Consider the following 22238-nt stretch of genomic DNA (forward strand, 5'->3'; position numbering starts at 1 on the left):
CGAGCGAGCGTGCACGCGCAAGTCAGCAGTCATGTGGCGCGCACAGTTGCCATGTGACTGCTTGTCCTCCCCCCCTCCTATCGCACTTTTTTGGGAGGGGGGAGTTATGCTTATTGTGGGATGTTAGTGACTGCGTGCATGACTATTATGGGATGTCAACTGAGGTGGGCGGGGGAGCGTCACCATGGTTACCATGGGAGGAGGGGGGGTTAATGGAGGAATGGGGAAGATACTGAAAGGGAGGCGGTGAGTTGAATATTATGGTCTGTATGTTGCAAGGTAACTATGCAGAGTGGGGGAGGGGTGACCGAAGCGTGGATGTGTGTGCGGCAAAGGAGGGGGGGGGGGGGGTATTATGGGATGCCTGCCCCCTGATCTCTTTGTGTGTGCGTGCGCGCGCGCGGGGCGTGTGTTGTGTGCGAGATCGAAAAAGGAGACGAACGACGTCGTGCGCACACGCAGCAGCAAAAGCGGCCGCACAAAAACAAGGAAATCTGCCGAAAATCCGACAGCGCCGTTACCTGAACAAAGGAGCGCCCGCCAACTATTGATTGAGACAACTACTGAGGCTGGACTTTTTTTTCTTTTTTTTTTAGGGGAGGGAAACAAGAGCGTGGATTCAAGTTGTGAGTATGCTACTTTTGCCATGAATGGACGCAAGTGGAGATGAGATGATGGCGGCTTGTCAACGCTTCTTCACTGTTGTGCTCGTTTGTTGAGTTTGGCCGCAAAATGGGAATCGGTCAAGCAAGCTGGGGCTAGCTCGCATGCTAATGGTGGTGGTGGTGGTGGTGGGGGGCGGTTAACTAACGAGAGCCGGCTGCTAATCTTTTCGACATGTTTGGCTAAAGTTAAACGCATTGTCCAGTGCGCTGAGTGTTTTGTGTGTCCCTGCCCGGCCGACCGGCTTTTCTTATTTGCTAAATATCCCCTTCCGTTTTCTGTTTTGTTCTTGCGTCCCCTTTGGCGGAAACCCGACCGGCTCCTCTCCTCGGCGTCTTTTGGACAGACTCGACGAACGCTGGCATCCAACTCTGGATTATTATTGTACAAAGCAACTTTTTATTTAGTTAGCTAAAGCTAGCTAAGCAGCCAAAAAGTTTCCGCTGTCCACGATGTCTGGGAGCGAGGACGACAGGGACCATTACAGAGCCTCCACGCAGGATCGATTAATGCAAGGTAAGTCGACGACGAGCTTGACTTGTTAGCCACGCCGTGCTAATGTTCCCGCTGGCTCCTCGCGTTTTGTCACATTCATATCAATCATGTCCACTTAGCATTTAGCGGCTAACTACCGGGTTGCTAACGTTAGCTCGGCGGCGGCCGGCGAACGCCTACGCTCTTCTTCTCTTCGATAAAACGCCGTCGAATTCTTCACGAATCCGAGCAGAAATCTCACTATTTACCCTAAAAAAAAGACGGCGGATGGTTCGCCGTTGAGTCAGGACGACATGTTCCCGCCCGGGGCCTTACGCGAGTCAGCTACCGGTATTTTTTCTTTTCTCTTTTTTTCTTTTTACGTGTCGATGACAAGATGGAGGCAGCCAGTTAGCTTGGAAGCTGGCGGATGACGTTCGGCGGCGGCTTCCCTCCTCGTGGCCGCCTGCCCGGCTGCCGCCAACTGAAAATGGAGAGAAAACACGAAAGTGGTGGCTTTTACTTGACAAAGCTTTTAACACGAATTTCAGCCGACACTTAACGCGAGCGTGTGTTTGCGTGGGACGTTATGTGGTTGGCGTGCCCCGACGACAAATAGTCCGCGCTAGTTAGCTTCCAGTGCTAAAGTGCAAACATTTCATTGGTGTTTGCTTGCGGAAACACGAATATTGTATTTTCAGTTTTAATCCCTTAAAGGAATTGTTAGGGTATGTTGGTCATACACCTAACGTCCTTATTTAATAATAAAAGGGTTGAATCAATTAACGTGAGTCAGTGTTGAAAAGTTCTCATTTTGGACCACGAAGAGGTTATTTTATATTTGTTTTTGTTTTTTAATTTTCTGATGCAGGGATTTGTGTTCAAATCCAGCTCTGTACATTTTTTAAAAGTATAAATTCTTGATGCAAAATGTGTCTTACTGCCTGAAAATTCTGTACTGAGAGTTCTGGATAGGTTTAGGCTGGTAATGCCCATAACAGCCGTCTTCGGTGGCAAAACAAAATGAAAACACACAGAAGGTGGCAAACTATCGACCAATCAGAACTATTCACGGCAAAACATCCGATGGCTTTCAATTTGTGTGGAAATGGTCAGAAAAATGAAATTGTCCCTCCATCTTCCTGCATACAGCCACTTTCATGTCCTGCAAACGTTTCAATTAAATGCTGATTACAATTTTCTCTTTTGAATTCTTCGTGTCCATTTGCCAGAGGCAGGAAGTTCTGATTTAACAATGAGCGGTTTAATCAATTCGAAAGTCGGTCTGCTCAGGAATTCCAAAATTTGGAAAAGCGAAAGAACAGTTATCTGCGTGGATATAAGAAAAATGAAATTGTGCATCCATCCTCCTACACACACATAGTCACTTTCATCCGTATACCCGATGAGTTGATGATTTTGATCTGTTCAGAAAGTCCTCAAAGTTCCTCGAACCACTTGATTGAACCGAGAAAGATTTCCAAAAGGCTTGTGGCTGACTATGAAAAAAATTAAACTACCTCAGCCGGTTTGTTTCTCTTGTTTGTGAGGAAGAAAGTAACCAAACAGGCACATAGTGGTTGTTTTTCTAATATTTACACACAGCCACTCATCTGTACGGTATCGTCCCCGTTTCTTTCCTAACCCGTGCCGTCTCCGCTCACCTCATCCATAGATGACGAAGATGACGTTTCAGAAAATGAGACTCAGAAGGTGAAGAAGAAGAAGAAGGCCAAGAAGAGCAGAGAGAGTAAAGGCAGCAAGCGGCGTTCGCGCAGAGAGGTATGGTCTTTGGGCTTTTTATTTTGATTAGGGCCCGAGCGGCGCCGCTGCGAGCGAGGCCCTATTGTTTCTGGAGGAACTCATTTTCTTATTCGTTATTATTATTCTCCGCAAACTAATATCCTTTTTGGGACGCTAAACATGAATGCAAACTCAACAAACTTTACACCCACGTCAGGCCTGATGAAACATTTTATATTTTAAAGTTGCCATATAAGAGTGCAAAAAAAATGGGTTTGTAGCGCCCCCTACATGTGTTTAACGGAGCCCGGTCCCGCTACGTTTGACCTACAGCCACAAAAATTGGTCGGCACCTGCAGCACATCCAGACGAGCAAAAAAGACTTCGATAGCTGTACACTAAAATGAACAGGAAGTGAGCTATGAGTATTTGAATGCCCAATTTTGGCCCATCTTTGCACATTTACAGGGGTCACACTCTTTCCCCCTTCTCCTGCACGGTTAATCCGATTGCCTTCAAACTTGGCCTCTGCATCTCAACACCTGGGACAACCATCAGGGTAAAAAAAATAATTTTTTGACGTACTATATGACGGGGGCGTGGCATCAAATTTTGAGTTTTAAAATTCCTACATAATGACGCATTCCCGTCTAGAGGCACGGAAATTTGGAGGCATATTTAACAGCCTACGACGCACAAAAAAGTCCAAATGTATCCGATCGTCTTCAAACTTGGTGCGTTTCATCTAATGATGTTGAAGATGAAAAGTGATTGAAAGCTTTTCATTTCGTCGCACGCACTGTTTGCAAAGAAAAATGCTGCTTGTTTTGAAGGTCTAAACATGGGCGAAAACTCCTGAAACTTTGCGCGCACATCAGACCGGTCACAAACATGAATATTTTGGAGATTTCTTGTGCAATTTCCAATAAATGTCTCAAAAGCGCCCTCTATTTCTGATTGTATGATTCAGCTAGATTTGTGAAAATGATGATGCTTACCTATCAGCCTAAGACGGCCAAAAAGTATTCTGTGGCCATATGCGAACCCATTTTTGGACTTTTCGTGAAACTTTGCACACACACAGCTTGGCAAAAACGTTGACATTTTAGACGGTCCATGTCCTATGTAACAAACAGCGCCCTGACGTGGCCAGGGTTGCGAGGGCCCTTGATGGTTGCTCGCAGCTCTAGTTTATTTCTTTCTTTGTCAGGGTCCATGTACAAAAAACAAAGTTGAGAGTAAAGATACTCTGTACTAAATTAGCCCTATTGTAGCTCATTTCTATTTGCATTTCCTTTGGAATCTGCTGTAGATAAAATGCGCATTTGTCTAAATAGATGCAAACTCTGACATGCTACATTCTACGATAGTAGTTCAATGCTTCTTTGGTACTAATTAGCAGCCACAGTCACTAAAAATGGGGAGTAACTATAACTTAAGGATTGAGACTCAAAACAAAAGCAACCAAAAGCAGTTCCCCGATGTGCAGTAAGTCAAACTGTATTTTAATATACCGGCAAGATTTGCAGAACTCGCTCACACCGGATGCAGATGAATGACGAGCGCGGAGGTCGCAGTCACCGGCTTCTGAGTAAAGCGGCAGTCGAAAGGTTCAACATCTGGACATTGCCTTGCAGGAACTTGCCATCAGCTCCCCGGAGCACATGGACGCGGCGGGGAACGAGGAAGACGCAAACGGCGGCGCTGGCCAAGCTCAGCGCTCCGACAGCGAGGGCAGCGACTACACGCCGGGACGCAAGAAGAAGAAGCGGGCCAGCGGCGGCAAAGAGAAGAAGCGCGGCGGAGCCAGCTCCGAACGCAGCTCGTCCAGAAAAAAGGAACCCGAACCCGAGGAGGAAGACGAGGATGACGATGACGACTTCTCGGTAAGGAGAGCCGGATGACCGTTGTGTGCTTTGGACTGCAGCCGGGCCGTTCATGCATCATTTGGATTCATTCAAATTCATTTCTTTGAGTGGGTTTTTGTTTGTTTGATTGATTGTGCCGTCTATTGTTGCACATCTGCACGGATGTGCACGACTTACACTAACAATATGGCTACGAACAGAGAGCTGCTAGTTTCTGAAGAAAAAGGGGATAGCAATGTAACGTTTGTTTTGAATAATGTCATTGTAAGTTTATTTTTCTCCCCCCAAAAATCTGACTTTTTTGTGGAAACTTAATGGGGGGAAATCTCGCAGCCCGACATGAGACCAGAAAGTGGCGGTTGTCCATCCAACTCGTGCGTGCTTGAAAGTTGTTGTCAAGGTTGCGCAACATCTGATGCCGTTAGGAACCGCAATTTGTTTGCAATCAAACGTCTCTTAATTGTGTGTGTGTGTGCTTATGGCAAAGGTGTCAGTTGAGGTTGTGTCCCACCTGTTCAAGTGGGTTGTTGTTGTTTTTTTTAACTCTTTGACTGCCAAAAACGTTAAATAACGTTTCGTAAAATCCTATGGAGGAGTGCCAAAGACGTTAAAAGACGTTTTTTTTTTTTTTCAAAACAGGTGAAATTAACCATTTTCTATTGTTGATTACTCAAAAAACGGAATAAGGTAGAAACAAACTTTTTTTTTCTGATGGAAGATGAGAGTCCAATCTTGTTTTGGGAGTATGTGTGTTTCCATAGTCCAAACACATAATTTTCTATGGACCTTGAAAGATCAGTCAAAATGCTTAAAATCGGCTGGCACCCACGGCATCCCTTTTCTGAAAACGTCTGGCAGTCAAAGAGTTAAAAAATGTATTTAAGTCGCTGGATGTGTCACAAAAGCAGCTTGACTGAGCACCTTTTCTGCTTGATGATTTTGTTCACAAAAAAGCTTGATGTGACGTTTTGGAGAAACCAACCCGTGTTCTTACTGAAGAATGGAAAAAGTTGGGATTCTTTTTTGAAGCCCACCTTTATGGATTTCGTTATTGGGTGATTGGCGCACACGTTGCCTCCCAGTTGTGCAATCCGGGGTTCAAAGAGTTCAAATCTTGACTTGATGTGTGGATTTGGCACCTCATGGCTGCAAACCTCCACAAATTTGCTTACAAGATGGCTGAATGCGTCCCAATTTGGCTGCGGTGCAGGTGGTTGTTCACCAGTTAGGAAAACCATGAACAACATTTGTTTTCTTTGCTAGTTTGACATTCAAGATATTTAAACTGAAGCCGCATTTTCGTTAGTTAAAATGAAAATCAGGTTTTTAAACATAACTGAGCCGTGTACAATATTGTGCCATCATATCGTGTGTGTGTGTGTGTGTGTGTGTGTGTGTGTGTATTTGGGCAAAAATAACTTTGCCCTTTTTTTCATCTTTTTCTTTGTCTCACCTGTCATGGACGCGATATGAGCGATGGTTAAACAAAGAGCCACGGCAGCCAATAGGGGGCCTCCTACTTAATGACACTTTCTCTGAGGTGGGGGAGGGGGGTGTTGCATGTGTGTCTGGGGCGTGTAATGCATATATGCAGTTTCCATGGCAACCTGTCTGCCTGTGTTCTGTGTTCTTGACCCTTTTTTTTCCCTCCTGGTTTGGGTTAGAAAAACATTTGGATTCATTTGTTCATTTGTCCTGATGCCCTCATTGCAGTCATTCAAGCTCCTCTCGAAGATTACCAGTTGAGAGCTGGCCTTTAGTTTTTCATCAAGTGGGGCAGAATCCATTTACGACTTGAATTGACTGATGCACAAAACCCTTTTTTTTTTTTAAAATTTTTTTGTCATCAATGATAAATGTTGCCTTGCACAATAGAATCAAACAGAATGTGTTGGGACAGTTTCTTGGATTTTCGTCTTTCTTTCCTTTTTTTTCTATGGACATGGATACAAAGCAAATATGTTCAATTTGAGAATTGCTTGAGAAGCATAAAGAAAAACAGAAACAAACTCAACCTTTTCTGTCCAGATGTTCCCCAAACACTGAACAAATTCACCTGAGTCGGGTAGAGAATGCTTGGGAATCGATGCCAGATGCATCGTGGCCCCATGCAGCGATCCACAATTGAAAATGGATGGATAAATAGTTAGTTAATTTACATGATTTTTGGGGGGCAAAGTTAAGGATCAAAAAACTTGATGTGAATGCTTGACAGAAATCAGTTTTTTGAGGGGGGGGGGGGGGGGGGTCGGGGGTCATGACATTCACGTGGACCTGTTGTCATGATGTTTTGTGACCTTTGTGGTTTCCGTCCAGGAACCCAAGTCGTCCTCCCAGCTGCTGGAGAACTGGGGCATGGAGGACATCGATCACGTCTTCACCGAGGAGGACTATCGCTCTCTTACAAATTACAAAGCCTTCAGTCAGTTTGTCAGGTAGACGTTCGCACCTTCGCTCTGTTCAAATTCAACTGTGAAATCATCCGTGAGCAACTAAGCATCCGTGTTGTGTCGCTTCCATCCAGGCCGCTCATTGCCGCCAAGAACCCCAAAATCGCCGTGTCCAAGATGATGATGGTTCTGGGCGCCAAATGGAGGGAGTTTAGCACCAACAACCCCCTGAGGGGCGCAGCAGCCGCCAACGCCGCGCTGGCCACGGCTAACGTGCCCGCCGCCGTCGACAACATGGTGGCCGAGGCCGCCCCGGCCCCCGCCCCCGCCCCGGTCCCAGCGGCCGCCCCGGCCGAGCCCCAGCAGCCGCCCGCGCCTCCTCTTCGCAAGGCCAAGACCAAGGAAGGCAAAGGTACGGACAGGCGGTTTGGAGGCGGCTTGGTGTCGCTTGTGCTGACCGCGCTTCCTTTGGCGCTTGCGCAGGTCCCAACGCACGCAAAAAGTCGAAAGCTGCGCAGAAACCGCAAGAGAAGAAAAACAACGCAAAGACCAAGAAAGTGGCTCCTCTGAAAATCAAGCTGGGAGGCTTCAACAGCAAAAGGAAACGCTCATCGGTACGAGATGGCTCCTTGACAATCATAAACTTTATGCCAGTTAAAACAAACTCCACTACAAACAAATTTATATTTTTTACAAAAAAACAACAACTTTGTATTAGGGCTGGGCAGAAATCTCGATTTTTACCGACATTCAGGACGATTACGATTTGAGTGGATTTTAATCTAATACACCCAACAAACATTTATTTAAAGGTTTTATTTATTCAAAAATAAATGTTCAGACAAAAATAATGTATACTGATTCTAAATTAGTTTTAACATCAACTTAACATTCATAGTTTTTTCCTAAATGAAGTAGTTGGTAGCTATTATAAACATGTCTTGTAAAGCACCCATTCCAGCATTCTGACACAAAATGACAACTTGGAAATGTAACACAACAGCTTTTAATAATCCAAAAGCCAAAATTCAATTTCACGATTAAGCACATTTTTAACGATTCGATTTTTATCATGACAATGTATTGAATCAATTTGATTTATTGCCCAGCCCTACTTTGTATCATGAGACTAATCATTTAGGTGACTCATATGACACATTTTGGTGTGGAAAAGGCATCTGTGTAAAAAATAAAAAGTAGGACAAAAGTGTTGCAAATGTTACGGACCGACAAACGACAGCTCGTGTATTCGACTGAGCAGGAATGTGTTGACAGGCCCTTCTGTGCTTTTTGCGCTTTCAGAGCGAGGAGGACGAGCCGGACGTGGACAGCGACTTTGAGGACGGCAGCATGAACAGCGTCTCCGTCTCCGAAGGCTCCAACAGCCGCAGCAGTCGTAGCAAAAAGAAGCCTTCGTCCAAGAGCAAGCCCAAGAGGAAGAAAGGTAACGCGTCTCCTCTCCAGCTTGTCCACGCAAGAAAAAGGAGGACGATGCCGAGTGTCTCTTGTTTGCGTTCCTCCACCAAGCCGAAGACGCCGACGGCTATGAGACGGATCACCAGGACTACTGCGAAGTTTGTCAGCAGGGCGGCGAGATCATCTTGTGTGACACGTGTCCCCGAGCCTACCACATGGTCTGCCTGGACCCCGACATGGAGAAAGCCCCCGAGGGCACCTGGAGCTGCCCGCACTGCGTAAGCAAAAGTCCATCTTCCTTCGTCTGTCGTCTCTGTGGAGAACAAACAAACCAACTCGTGTTCCTCGCAGGCCACGTCGTCGTCGTGGTTTCTCTCGTAAGGAACTCGGCAAGTTCGAGTCCATCCGAGATTGTGATTGTTGTGCTCTAAGATGCCTAATCGAGCGGTAGAATTCCATCCATTCCGCGGGTCGCGGGGGTGCTGGAGCCTATCCCTGCTGGCTTCAGGCAGTAGGCGGGGTACACCCTCAACTGGTTGCCAGCCAGTCAAAGTAGTGGTACAATTTATTTTCAAAGTGCTTGTGATGGAATAGCCGCATAAAAAATTTTTTTACAAACAAAAGTTTTGGAGTTGTGACAACCCAAGTAAATGAGGCCTTTAGTGTTCAACGCGGCATTGGACTTGAGCCATTATTTTAGTGGCCTCTTTGGTTTTGTTCTCCTACTTTTTTTTTGTATTTATTTTTTTACTTTGTTACTGTTCATTGTCTTATTTTTGTGAGCGTCTTCACAGCAAAAAAACAGAAAATCAATTTGGCGGCATATATTTGTATGCGTGGGGAACTCGAGTAAAGCTCTGATGATTATGATGGCTCCAATTTGGCAAAGTTGTAGTGATTGGTGTTAATATCATCTTCCCAAAAGTCTTTGAGTGACGCAATGAAGGAAATACTGTTAAACAGGTGGCAATGATTGTGGATGCGAAGGAGCCTTCATGACCGAGTCGTTCCTTCTGCACTGAAGCGTTACAGCCAAGCATTTTTAACACAAAAGGCTTTACGCAATTTTCACTTATCTACAAAACTTGAGATGTCATAATGCTGCACAGCTCCTACATTGTAAGGGAAGAGACTGCGGTTTGATACTTCTCAGACAATTAAGAGAGATTTTTTAAAGCCATTTCTTTCTCTTAAAATTGATTATGTGGAAAATAATCAATGCTTTATCAGTCAGAGAAAACGACCATATTTGGACATGTGGGGGTCCGCCCAACGACAACAAATTGACTTTGGAATGAGAAGTCATGAAAAAGTCATTTCAAGTATTGAAGTGAAGTTTACCCCCCCACCACACACACACTGTGTAGGAGAAGGAGGGCATCCAGTGGGAGGCGAGGGAGGAGCCGTCCGAAGGCGAGGAGGACAACGGCGACGCCGGCGAGATGGAGGAGGACGACCACCACATGGAGTTCTGCAGAGTGTGCAAGGACGGCGGCGAGCTCCTCTGCTGCGACTCGTGCCCGTCGTCCTACCACATCCACTGCCTCAACCCGCCCCTGCCCGAGATCCCCAACGGCGAGTGGATCTGCCCGCGCTGCCTGGTGAGCCAGCGCGCACTCGCACTCGCACCCGCGCCGCTTTCACGTGTCATCCATCCACAACGGCCATTTCCCTCCTACCGCAGTGCTTGCCAATGAAGGGGAAGGTCCAGAAGATCTTGACGTGGCAGTGGGGCGAACCCCCCGCCCCGACTCCCGTACCCCGGCCGCCGGACCTCCCTGCGGACGCGCCCGACCCCGCCCCGCTGGCAGGGCGGCCCGAGCGAGAGTTCTTCGCCAAATGGTACAACATGTCCTACTGGCACTGCTCTTGGGTCACGGAGCTGCAGGTGAGAAATGTTCACGCGTCGACATGCATACGATGGATGAGTGGATATCAAAATTCTACACACCCCTGTTCGAATACCACTTTTTAAAAAAAAAAAAAAAGACACAAGTCCATTTAACCAATCGCATTCAAAGACATTTTAAATGAAGGTCAGCACACCCCTGCCACCATTTCAAGTGGTAACTGCAAATAAAGTTCAGATCTTCTAGTAGGCTTTTCCTGACACAAAAATCTGGCAATTGATAAGGGGCTGCGCCAATTTTTTTAGATCGCAAAAAAAAAAGGCCATCAAAGAAAATATTAAAAAAAATATGTATACATTTCCCTCCACTCCAAAAAACGGCCATGAGAAGACATTTTACCTGATCTTTTTTGCATTTTATTTTATTTTGACAATCAAAAATAAATGGATAGAAAAGCACCCCATTAACACTTTGTCCGTCCTCCGCCAGCTGGAGCTCCACTGTCAGGTGATGTTCAGAAACTACCAGAGGAAGAACGACATGGACGAGCCGCCGCCCATCGACTTTGGCGACGGGGAGGAAGACAAAAGCGACAAGAGGAAGAACAAGGACCCCATGTACGCACAGCTGGACGAGAAGTACCTCCGATTCGGGATCAAGATGGAGTGGCTGATGATCCACCGCATCCTCAACCACAGGTGAGCACGCGGCATCAATATGGTTGGATATTGTTTTCAGTTTTGTTTTTCTCGGAAGGGAGGGCCGACAGCAGCACACAACTTGATACCGTCTTATTTTTGTGATAAATAAGCGGGGGGCCCTGAAATGAAAACCCAAATCATTGTATTGAATTGGCTCACTGTGTGTGTGTTCGTGTTCCAGCGTGGACCGGAAGAACAACGTGCACTACCTGATCAAGTGGCGGGAGCTGGCGTACGACCAGGCCACCTGGGAGGCGGACGACATGGACGTCCCCGAGTTTGACGCCTTCAAGCTGCAGTACTGGAACCACAGGTGTGCGCCGGCAGAAGCCCGTTTGCCAACCTTTGGCCGTCCGTGCGCTAACACGCGCCTGCCTGACGTGTCTCGCAGAGAGCTGATGATGGGCGACGACGGCAAACCTGGAAAGAAGATCAAGGTCAAAGGTCGTGTCAAGCGTCTGGACAGACCGCCGGAGAACCCCGTTGTTGATGTGAGCACGGAAACACATGAACATGTTGACATTTATCAACCCCTTGATTTGACTTCTGCAATAAGAAAATACTTTCATTCCCTTTCAAAAGATGCCAGTTGTCATCTTTGGTCCTTCAGAATCAGATTATTTTTTTTGCTCTTTTGATTTGTTCTCTGCTGCTGCTGACTTCTTGGGTTGTTTGATGTGACTTTGTGGCCAGCCAACCATCAAGTTTGACCGCCAGCCCGAATACCTGGACAGCACGGGCGGCACGCTGCACCCCTACCAGCTGGAGGGCCTCAACTGGCTGCGCTTCTCCTGGGCGCAGGGCACCGACACCATCTTGGCCGACGAGATGGGCCTGGGCAAGACGGTGCAGACGGCCGTCTTCCTCTACTCGCTCTATAAAGAGGTGGGTGGCGCTTGAACCGTAGCACGTGATAATCCGTCACTTTAATAACAACACACAGTAAAGTAAGTAAGTCATAATCTCATTCATTTGGATGTAAAGAATGAAACCGTTGAGCGATTTTGGTTTGCCCATTACAACAAATGATGATCACCAAAATCCTGAAAAATTCTCAACTGTTTTACTTTTGACACAAAACTGTTCTTCCCAAAAACTAAGTCAAACATTATATAAATGTTTCAGGGATAAGTTTAAGAATGTCTAAGTGGCCCTCGCATCATTCAGTTTTTTTTCTATGCGGCCCTCAGAAGAAAGTTTTGATAGCTCTCCTTGAAAGCGTTCAATTGACCGTTGCCATGACAACGGGAGTTTACTGGGTGTGAGACGGCAAAGGTTGCTGTCGTTTTTTGTTGGCCTGTTGCTGTCAGCCATTTTGTGTGAAGCTAATTTGGCAACATCAAACAGTTGATTGTCACTTGCGCTGATGGGATGTGAGATTGCTGCCACCTGGAGGTAGGGCGGTGAAATGCACGTTGGTGCTTTACATATGGGTTGTGATTGTGTTCGCTGCATTTTCATTTTATGAATGAAATTTAAACTGCACATGCAAACATTTTCAGCTGTAACAAAGGTGAGAGCAAGTTGCACTTGTTGACGTGAGCCCGAACAGCCTCTGCTCAATCAGCACTTTCTTTTCATCATGTCTCGCCGAATGACACGCAGCGTCCTCTCCGCACCCACAGGGTCACTCCAAGGGTCCCTTCCTGGTCAGCGCGCCGCTCTCCACCATCATCAACTGGGAGAGGGAGTTTGAGATGTGGGCGCCCGACATGTACGTGGTGACCTACGTGGGGGACAAAGACAGCAGGGCCGTCATCAGGGAGAACGAGTTCTCCTTTGAGGACAACGCCATCCGGGGGGGGAAGAAAGCCTCCAGGATGAAGGTGGGTGCACGCGGCACCCAATGTCAAAACTCAGACATACCCAATGAAGCAGACTCAATACAACTAGCGATTGCTTAATGATTGGTTGCTCATGCTTTTCCTTCCCCCAAAACAGAAAGACTCGTCCATCAAGTTCCACGTCCTTCTGACGTCTTACGAGCTGATCACCATCGACATGGCCATCCTCGGCTCCATCGACTGGGCTTGTTTGGTGGTGGACGAGGCTCACAGGCTGAAGAACAACCAGTCCAAGGTACGGATGCCGCATAGCGCCGCTTTTCCGTCATCCAGTCACAGTCGCCGTTCAACCTGTTGTGGTTTTCCCGCAGTTTTTCCGCGTGTTGAACAACTACCCCCTGCAACACAAGCTGCTGCTCACCGGAACGCCGTTGCAGAACAACCTGGAGGAGCTTTTCCACTTGCTCAACTTCCTCACGCCCGAGAGGTTCAGGTAATGGCGCTGGCGTTCACACTTGTCTCCCGCCGCTCTGTTGCGCCGTGGCTGACGTGAAGGGATTTTCGCGGGCAGCAACCTGGAGGGCTTCTTGGAGGAGTTTGCTGACATCGCCAAAGAGGACCAGATCAAGAAGCTGCACGACATGCTGGGGCCGCACATGCTCAGGAGGCTCAAGGCCGACGTCTTCAAGCACATGCCCTCCAAGACCGAGCTCATTCTGCGGGTGGAGCTCAGCCCCCAACAGAAGTCAGTCACGCAATCATCCACTTCAAAAAAAAAGATGTTTTTACTTGCACACAAAAAGCTTCTATGTTGAAATATTGATCATCTCGTCTTGGGTACTTGGCCTGATTAGTTGAAAGCTATTTTCAAAGTAAAGCTTTTATTCCGTTGTATGAATGGCAATAAACATGCTAATTGTACCTTTTGCCATCTTGAGGGAGAGCATGCGAAGCCTGTTGCTATATGTCGCTGACACACATTATTTCAAGTACACAAATCAGTTTTGGTACAATGAGGTGAAAATTGATCATTTCCTGCAATGGATCAGGAATAGAATCTCGGGGGGGGGGTTGTTGTATGCTTGTATTTTGGTCAAGTCTTTATTTATATTAAATATATATATAGTTTTTTGTTTTTCCCCAAAAGCAATCAGAAATGGTATTTTTTTTTATTAATTTGATTTTTAAAATGTGTATATATAACCAATAAGATGCATGATTTGTAGTAAATAATCCCCCCCCCCCCCAAAAAAAAATTCTAAACAGGATAAAGGTGAATTTCAGGTTATTTATTTCATTTAAAATAATGTTAAATATAAATTGACATTAAAGTATGTCTCTAAAATGATTTGAAGAAAAGCATCAGGTGTTTTTATTAAATAATTGCACTTAAAATTTTTGGAATAAATGAATTTTTTTCCGCCATGTCATTTTAACAAATGCGACTTTTCCAAGCAATTAAACCATTTCAACGTATGTTTTGTCCACAGGAAATACTACAAGTTCATCCTCACCAGGAACTTTGAAGCCCTCAACACCAAAGGAGGCGGCAACCAGGTTTCACTGCTCAACGTGGTCATGGACCTCAAGAAGTGCTGCAACCATCCCTTCCTCTTTCCTGGAGCCGCAATGGTACGACCCCGAGCGTCCGGGAGACGGCAAGAGTGATCTGTGATTGGTTAACGTTGGACTCTGCAAACAGGAAGCGCCCAAGTTGCCCAATGGGATGTACGACGGCAGCTCGCTCATCAAGGCGGCTGGCAAGCTGATGTTGCTGCAGAAAATGATGAGGAAGCTGAAGGACGGCGGACACCGAGTGCTCATCTTCTCTCAGGTGAGATGTTGCACAATAGCTGAAACCGACGGAACTGGACTAGCGCCATCCAAGCTAGCCAGCTAGCGTAATACTAACATGTAATATGAAATGGTCCCGGAACTTAACATAGCTGTGCGATGGTTCCAAACCAAACAAACAAAGCATCCAGCAATTCGTTTAAAACTTTTTAATTGGTGCTGTGACCCGGATGATTCAATCTGGCCTTCTGATTGGCTGTAACTTCTGTGCCATTATAGTGGCATTCCCACAAATTCATTCATGGCATCTGCTTTACGTGTGTCTCTGCAGATGACCAAGATGTTGGACCTCTTAGAGGACTTCCTAGAGAACGAGGGCTACAAGTACGAGCGTATTGACGGCAGCATCACAGGAGGGATGAGACAGGAAGCTATCGACCGTTTCAACGGTAAGAGGCGCCCACTTGATTATTTTTTTTCTTCCTCAAGAGTGTATCAACTGCACCCGAGTGATTGACGTGATGTTGTTGAACCGCGCAGCTCCCGGCGCTCAGCAGTTCGCCTTCCTGCTGTCCACCAGGGCCGGAGGGCTGGGCATCAATTTGGCCACCGCCGACACGGTCATCATCTACGACTCCGACTGGAATCCTCACAATGACATCCAGGTACGGCAAAATCCTGCCCATTTTTGCTTCACTTTGTTCTACCCACATTTCCTCTTTGAGCTCATTTGGTTGGGCTCACTTGCTGCGAATCCTCTCTAGTTTTGTCTCGTGCTCTTTCTATGATTCCTTCTGAATTTGAGCGTGTTTTCACTTGCTGGGATTCCCGTTTGGCTTCGTGTGATTGCAGGCTTTCAGCAGAGCTCATCGAATCGGCCAGAACAAAAAAGTCATGATCTACCGTTTCGTCACCAAGGCCTCGGTGGAGGAGAGGATCACGCAGGTAAGGAGGAACGCGCACTCGAGCGCTTCCCGGCCGTCCCATTATGTGGGGCCCATCGGCTCAAGACTCCGCCCCCTCCCTCACCTGCCAGGTGGCCAAGAAGAAGATGATGCTCACCCACCTGGTTGTCCGACCCGGCCTCGGCTCCAAGACGGGCTCCATGTCCAAGCAGGAACTGGACGACATTCTCAAGTTCGGGACAGAGGAGCTCTTCAAAGACGAGGGCGAGGGTGCGATTCCACATAAAGGGAAAACCCCCCCGCGATTGCTGAGCCACAAGTTTGATTTTGTGCGTGCGCACGCTCGCCCTGTTTCAGGTGAGAACAAGGAGGAGGACAGCAGCGTCATCCACTACGACGACAAGGCCATCGACCGGCTGCTGGACAGAAACCAGGACGCCACCGATGACACGGAGTTGCAGAGCATGAACGAGTACCTGAGCTCCTTCAAGGTGGCGCAGTATGTGGTTAAAGACGAGGATGAGGAGGTGAGTGAGTGACGCGCGTGTGGCCGCTAGCATGCAATACAAAATCATTCATCTGCAATAGCAAATCGTTTTTGTTTTTGTTTTGTTTTTTGCACCATACGGTGTAGAAAGAAAGCGAGCGCTATAATGCTTCAGCCCATTTACCTTTTGGCTGTAGAGAAATCCTTCCATTTCTTTGGCCTGAGCACGAAACCAGTAAATGGGTGAATTTGGGAAAGCCAAGCTAAAAATCGCCGGGCTTCAAGCGACTTGAAATTTGGACTTGCGTGTATTTCAAAAACCAATGACTTACAAAGCGCTGTTTTCCAGGCACAAAAGATACAGCGTGATTTAGTAGCTGGTTGTTCTCGACTTGATGATGCGTGCACTTAGCAAGTCCTTGTGTGTCAGGAGGAGGAGGTTCAGCGCGAGATCATCAAGCAGGAGGAGAGTGTGGACCCCGACTACTGGGAGAAGTTACTACGGCATCATTACGAGCAGCAGCAGGAGGACTTGGCCCGCAACCTGGGCAAAGGCAAGCGCATCCGCAAGCAGGTCAACTACAACGACGGATCGCAGGAGGACCGAGGTCAGGCACCGCCGGCCGCCAACTTTCTTCATGCGTCCCATCAAGCGCTTGTTTCAAACGTGTTCTTTTCTTTGTGCTTCCTCAGCCGATTGGCAGGACGACCAGTCTGACGGCCAATCCGATTACTCGGTAGCGTCCGAGGAGGGAGACGAGGACTTTGACGAGCGATCGGAAGGTGAGACGGGCTCCATGTGTCACGATGTACATATTCATAGGTCAGACACTGACACGCACTTAATGCAAATGAAATGCAAGCAGCACACTTCATTTTCCTTCCTTTTGCATCTGCTCGGCCAGAACGCTAAGTTTTTACAATATGTAGACGCGTTTTGTACTTCAACTTGTCCGTCCGTCTGTCACATGCAGCTAATTCGCGCAGACCAAGCAGGAAGGGCCTAAGGAATGACAAAGACAAGCCGCTGCCCCCCCTGCTGGCCAGGGTGGGAGGCAACATTGAGGTGAGCCGTCTCCTCACTGGCTACACCTCGGGGGGGGGGGGGATGTTATTTTATGCATTATGTACTTTTTACACCAAAAATCTGCATTAGGAAACCCCCACCACCACATTTTTTTTTTAAAAAATCCCGTTCCCTGTGAGTGTTCAGTGAAATGAACTTTTCGCGTCTGACCAGCCAGTTGAAATGTGGCACAGGTGCTGGGCTTCAACTCCCGGCAGAGGAAGGCTTTCCTGAACGCCGTCATGCGTTACGGCATGCCGCCCCAGGACGCCTTCACCACGCAGTGGCTGGTCCGAGACCTGCGAGGGAAATCTGAGAAAGAGTTCAAGTAAGTCTGCTGGGCGTGCGCCTTCAATTCAAGTGGAGGAAATGCAAATAGTTGATATTTTGGCCTAATTTTCCCGCATGTGCCTGTCAGGGCGTACGTGTCTCTGTTCATGCGTCACCTCTGCGAGCCTGGCGCCGACGGCGCCGAAACCTTCGCGGACGGCGTCCCCAGGGAAGGATTGTCGCGGCAGCACGTGCTAACCCGCATCGGCGTCATGTCGCTCATCCGTAAGAAGGTAACGCGCCGAGCCGCTCGGCCCACGCGGCCGTCCGTGTTTGTGGCGCTCGTCCCACGCGTGTTGTCGTGTCACCGGCAGGTTCAGGAGTTCGAACACGTCAACGGACAGTGGTCGCTGCCGTGGATGGCCGAGCTGGAGGAGAACAAGCGGGCGGCTCAGCCCGACTCGCCGGGGAAAACGCCGTCCACGGGAACGCCGGCCGACACGCAGCCCAACACGCCCGCTCCAGGTAACGCACGACAATTGCCAGAACAATCAATTCTTTTTCGAGTGTTTCAGCCAAACATGTTCCCGCCAACCTGTTTTTCTTCAGTTGAGGAGTCAAAAAGCGACGAGGCCGTCAGGGACGGAGACAAAGACGCGAAAAAAGACGTTGAGGTGGACAAGAACGGCAAAGAGGCCACCAAAAACGCCAGCGAGGTGACCGACCGCACGCAATCGTTCAGATGGACAAATCACCCAGATGGTAAAAAGTCCTCAAACGCGAGTCTTCTTTCTTCCGCAGGTCATCTCAATCCCCGACGACGATGACAAGAATCCGGCGGAGGAGAAGAAAGCCGACGAGCCCGTGGAAACGGACCAAACGACCAACGGGGAAGCCGACAGCGCCAAAGACGGCGACGGCGACAAGAAGAGTCCCGAAGGCCAAGACGACTCCGCATCGCCTTCCGAGGCCAAAAGCGACGGCGCCGAGTCTAAAAGCGACGGCGCCGAGTCTAAAAGCGACGGCGCCGAGTCTAAAAGTCAAGAATCTGACGCAAAAGGTAAATCGAACCCGATCATGTTTTTCCAACAGTCAAAAGATAAACTAACTCGTACGCCAGATGCACTTTTCATCTTGGTTGTTGTTTTCCTCCAGAAGACAAGTTGGAGAAGATGGACACGACTCCGCCCACTGATGACAAGAAAGGTAGCGTCTCCTCATTGGTTTTCACCGCCATGATGTCATCTCTCTTCGGGCTTGTGAACGTGCCGCCTCCTTCCCCAGTGGCAGCCAAAGACGAGAAGGAGGCTCCTGAATGCGAGGAGGCCGCCAAACTGCAGAACGGCGACGGCAGCAAGGACAGCGCCGCTGCCGCCGCTGCCCTGGAGGAGAAGAAGAAGGCCAAGAGTCGCTTCATGTTCAACATCGCCGACGGCGGATTCACGGGTACGCGCGCGCACGCACGTGCATGTACGCACATTGAAAGGCGATGTCATTCCTTCAATGAGGTTCGGTCTCGTCCATTCAGAACTTCATTCGCTGTGGCAGAACGAAGAACGCGCCGCCACCGTGACCCGGAAGACCAACGAGATTTGGCACCGGCGCCACGACTACTGGCTGCTGGCCGGAATCATCCAGTATCCTTTTGCTCACACTTTGACCCTTGATGGTGGTCGCTTGGATTCTTCCGGATGTTGTCGTTGACCTTGACGACGGCGTCCCTCAGACACGGCTACGCTCGCTGGCAGGACATCCAGAACGACGTCAAGTTTGCCATCCTCAACGAGCCTTTCAAAGGCGAGATGAACCGAGGCAACTTCCTGGAAATCAAGAACAAGTTTCTGGCCAGGAGGTTTAAGGTAGCCACGCCCACAACTTTCTGCTTTCACGACCTTCCGAGGCACGTAAACTGACATTACAAAAGACGCAAACTACACCCACAAATACAAAAAGTACATTGAGTTCATTCTTTTTAATATTTTTTGGGTGTTAATCCACAAGTGGAAGAGCATTTAATTGTTCCGCCTGTCAATACGCGTCGCTGGCAAAAACAAGTAACAATTTTTGGATCAATTAATGAAATTGGATCATTTCCTGCAGTCGATTAGACATAAAGTGTAAGTGTTTATTATGAAATAACATTTGAAACATTTTCATCAAGTTAGTTTAACAAATGCAATATTTGTCGTAAATATTGATTTGACATTATTACACCATAATTCTGGGCACAATTTAAAATAATAACTTTCCTTTTTTTAATGCAATTTTTGCACTTTTATTCTTCTCATTAGTAATTTTAAAATAACAAATTGTATGAAGTTACTGATCTATTTTTTAAATTTTGTTCAGTTGAAGTTTATAAAATGTGTTTTTATTCAACGTGATTGTTCAGCAGGTTGTTGTGACACAACACACCTATTTTTTGTATATTTAAAAAAAGAAAAGCGGGAATGTGTTTTCCTTGAATGAATTTGGGTCATATTTCACGGCACACTGAGCGCGCTTGTCAGTGGTTCCACCGAGACGGTGTTTGTGTCCCGCCGCAGCTCCTGGAGCAGGCGCTGGTGATCGAGGAGCAGCTGCGGCGCGCCGCCTACCTCAACATGTCGGAGGACCCGTCGCACCCGTCCATGGCGCTCAACACGCGTTTCAGCGAGGTGGAGTGTCTGGCCGAGTCGCACCAGCACCTCAGCAAGGAGTCCATGTCGGGAAACAAGCCGGCCAACGCTGTCCTGCACAAAGGTTGGTCACTAGGGGGCGCAGTTCCCCAGCAAATTCCTTAGTTAGTGATTAGGGAGTCGAGAATCATTGCCAACACAGTCAGTCATTCGCTCACTTCCGACGATCGTTACACAGATCTTAAGTCAACTATGTCGGCCACGGAAAATCTTTATAGTCTGTTGGCGCTACGCATCATGGGATATTCTTGATTTTCTTGTGATTGGCGGCGTCGTTGTTGTTGTTGTTCTTCATCACTTTGCAAGATGCAATGAACCAAACCACTAGTTTTGAAACTTCACTACAATGTACTTCCTTCCTTGGCAGCATGATGGCAGCAAAGCACTACTTTTGTCTAAATGAAGCTCTCAGTTCACTGTCACAAGTTTGCTGCAGAGCACTTTTTTTCTTCTAGATGAATCTAAAATGTTCCTTGACTCCAAGATGCCACAAGGTGGCGACAAAATGCTACTTTTGTTCAGTTCCATGGCGGCAAAATGACACGAGACCATACGCTTCTTTTACTGAGCACAAAATAGTCACTACACGTTCCAGTAGCACTACAAAATGGCTGCCTTCCTAATCTGAAAATGGAGCGCACTGGCTTTTATCTACCCGCCATGCATCGGCTGATGTCATCGCGTCTGCTTTTGGCGCTCAGTGCTGAAGCAGCTGGAGGAGCTGCTGAGCGACATGAAAGCGGACGTGACGCGCCTGCCGGCGACCATCGCCCGAATCCCGCCGGTGGCCGTACGTCTGCAGATGTCCGAGAGGAACATCCTCAGCCGCCTGGCCAGCCGGGGGCCCGACACGCACACGCAGGCGCACACGCAGGCGCAGGCGCAACAGGTATGCGCGGGAGGTTTGCCAAATTCCACCTTGAGCGGACTAACGCAGCTTTTGACCGTTTCGTTCTTTGCCCCGTCCGTCCGTCCGTCCGTCTCAGATGTCTCAGCAGTGACGGATGACGCTTGGCTCTTTACCTCGAACCCTCCCTCCCCCAAACCACATTCCTGATTGCCGACGGAGGGCGCGCCCAAGCTTGAAGCCACGCCCAGCTCCCCAAGCCTCAACAGACACACAGACTTTGAGTTTCCTGGAGGACGGACAGACGGACTTCCTTCCCGACTCCGCCTTTTGAAGCTGTGGACACAAAAGCAATTTTATTTTTATTTTTCCTCAATTTTTTTTCAACTTCTGTATTAATATTATTGATATAATGTTATTATGATGGTTTTTTTGGGACCTAAATAAAAAGTGAAATAAAAAATCACTTTTGGCTCCTATTGAGCAAAAAAGCGCGAGTCAGCAAACTCACCGCAAATGCACTTGATATTAATAAGAATAATACGGCTCCCTTCATATGTCATCAAATTACTAAGTGAGCTCAATCAATCTTTGAGGCAAACATCATTTATTCATTTTGAGTCATTAATTGTCAATCCAAAACACGCCAGCAGATGCTGTCCACAAGGGGGCAGTGTTCTCTAACCAAAGAATTTGAACAAACCCAAAAATAGCTATTTATTAGAATGAATGTTTTCTAACCCTGAAATAAATTAAAGGTAAGTTACAGATTAACCAATTTTAGTGTTTGTAATTTGAAAGCATATGAACATTGTTTTATGCTTGTGAGTCCGTCCTGTTTACCGTTTTGTTCTCAGGGCAGTCGATGGACGGCAAGTAAACTCGAGTGGTTTTCTGAGAAGACGTTTGTTCTCATACCGGTGAGCGAACAGGCGGGTTCTTCAGTTCCTCGTTAGGACAATGCTGGGGGGGGGGGATCAAGTTCTGCTCACCCCCATAGCCATAAATGGTATCATCCTTTCATTCTTTTCAAATTATTAAAAGATTTTGGGGGGAAAGATAATTCACTCACATTAACATGGTTAAATATGATGTATTTAAAAGTTAATCTTGTTTTCATTTACAATTTTTTTTTAAATAAAATTTGGTAAACCACCATTTTGTATACCAGAATAATTAACATTTTTAAGTGAAAAAAATCAACAAATGTGTAAAAATGGTTGCATTGTATTCTAGTTCTAAGTTTTTTTTAATTCATTTTTTTAATCAAGATTATTCATGAAAGTTTTTACATTTTAATTA

General features: G+C 47.3%; 1 protein-coding gene across 2 annotated transcripts; it reads left to right on the forward strand.

Annotated features, from left to right (window-relative positions):
* The first annotated feature begins 345 nt into the window (after positions 1-345).
* Positions 346-21402, forward strand: chd4a (chromodomain helicase DNA binding protein 4a). 2 transcript variants are annotated; one of them, XM_077548252.1, is made up of 41 exons: positions 347-626; positions 1010-1179; positions 2813-2919; positions 4518-4766; positions 7065-7183; positions 7273-7550; positions 7622-7752; positions 8441-8582; positions 8666-8832; positions 9922-10155; positions 10239-10442; positions 10894-11102; positions 11287-11418; positions 11497-11596; positions 11799-11990; positions 12731-12931; positions 13047-13184; positions 13261-13382; positions 13461-13634; positions 14380-14521; positions 14592-14723; positions 15015-15132; positions 15224-15348; positions 15536-15628; positions 15720-15858; positions 15946-16115; positions 16506-16683; positions 16769-16858; positions 17050-17141; positions 17336-17469; positions 17560-17704; positions 17786-17936; positions 18021-18127; positions 18213-18471; positions 18567-18617; positions 18696-18857; positions 18940-19048; positions 19138-19270; positions 19958-20153; positions 20791-20978; positions 21076-21402. In XM_077548252.1, exons 2-41 carry the CDS (start codon positions 1116-1118, stop codon positions 21088-21090), a joined length of 5892 nt encoding a protein of 1963 aa, XP_077404378.1. In that variant the 5' UTR covers positions 347-626; positions 1010-1115; the 3' UTR covers positions 21091-21402. The 2 variants fall into 2 exon arrangements, with proteins under 2 accessions (XP_077404377.1, XP_077404378.1); XM_077548251.1 differs by having other exon boundaries at positions 346-626; positions 17786-18127.
* Positions 21403-22238: the final 836 nt, after the last annotated feature.

Source organism: Vanacampus margaritifer, chromosome 17, assembly GCF_051991255.1.
Source record: "Vanacampus margaritifer isolate UIUO_Vmar chromosome 17, RoL_Vmar_1.0, whole genome shotgun sequence".
Classification (NCBI taxonomy): Eukaryota; Metazoa; Chordata; class Actinopteri; order Syngnathiformes; family Syngnathidae; genus Vanacampus; species Vanacampus margaritifer.

Coding starts and splice junctions, on each gene's coding strand:
- chd4a (XM_077548251.1), top strand. CDS start 1,116: ATGTCTGGGAGCGAGGACGACAGGGACCATTACAGAGCCTCCACGCAG. Junction 17,470..17,559: donor AAATCTGAGAAAGAGTTCAA/GTAAGTCTGCTG, acceptor TGTGCCTGTCAG/GGCGTACGTGTCTCTGTTCA. Junction 17,705..17,785: donor TGTCGCTCATCCGTAAGAAG/GTAACGCGCCGA, acceptor TGTCACCGGCAG/GTTCAGGAGTTCGAACACGT.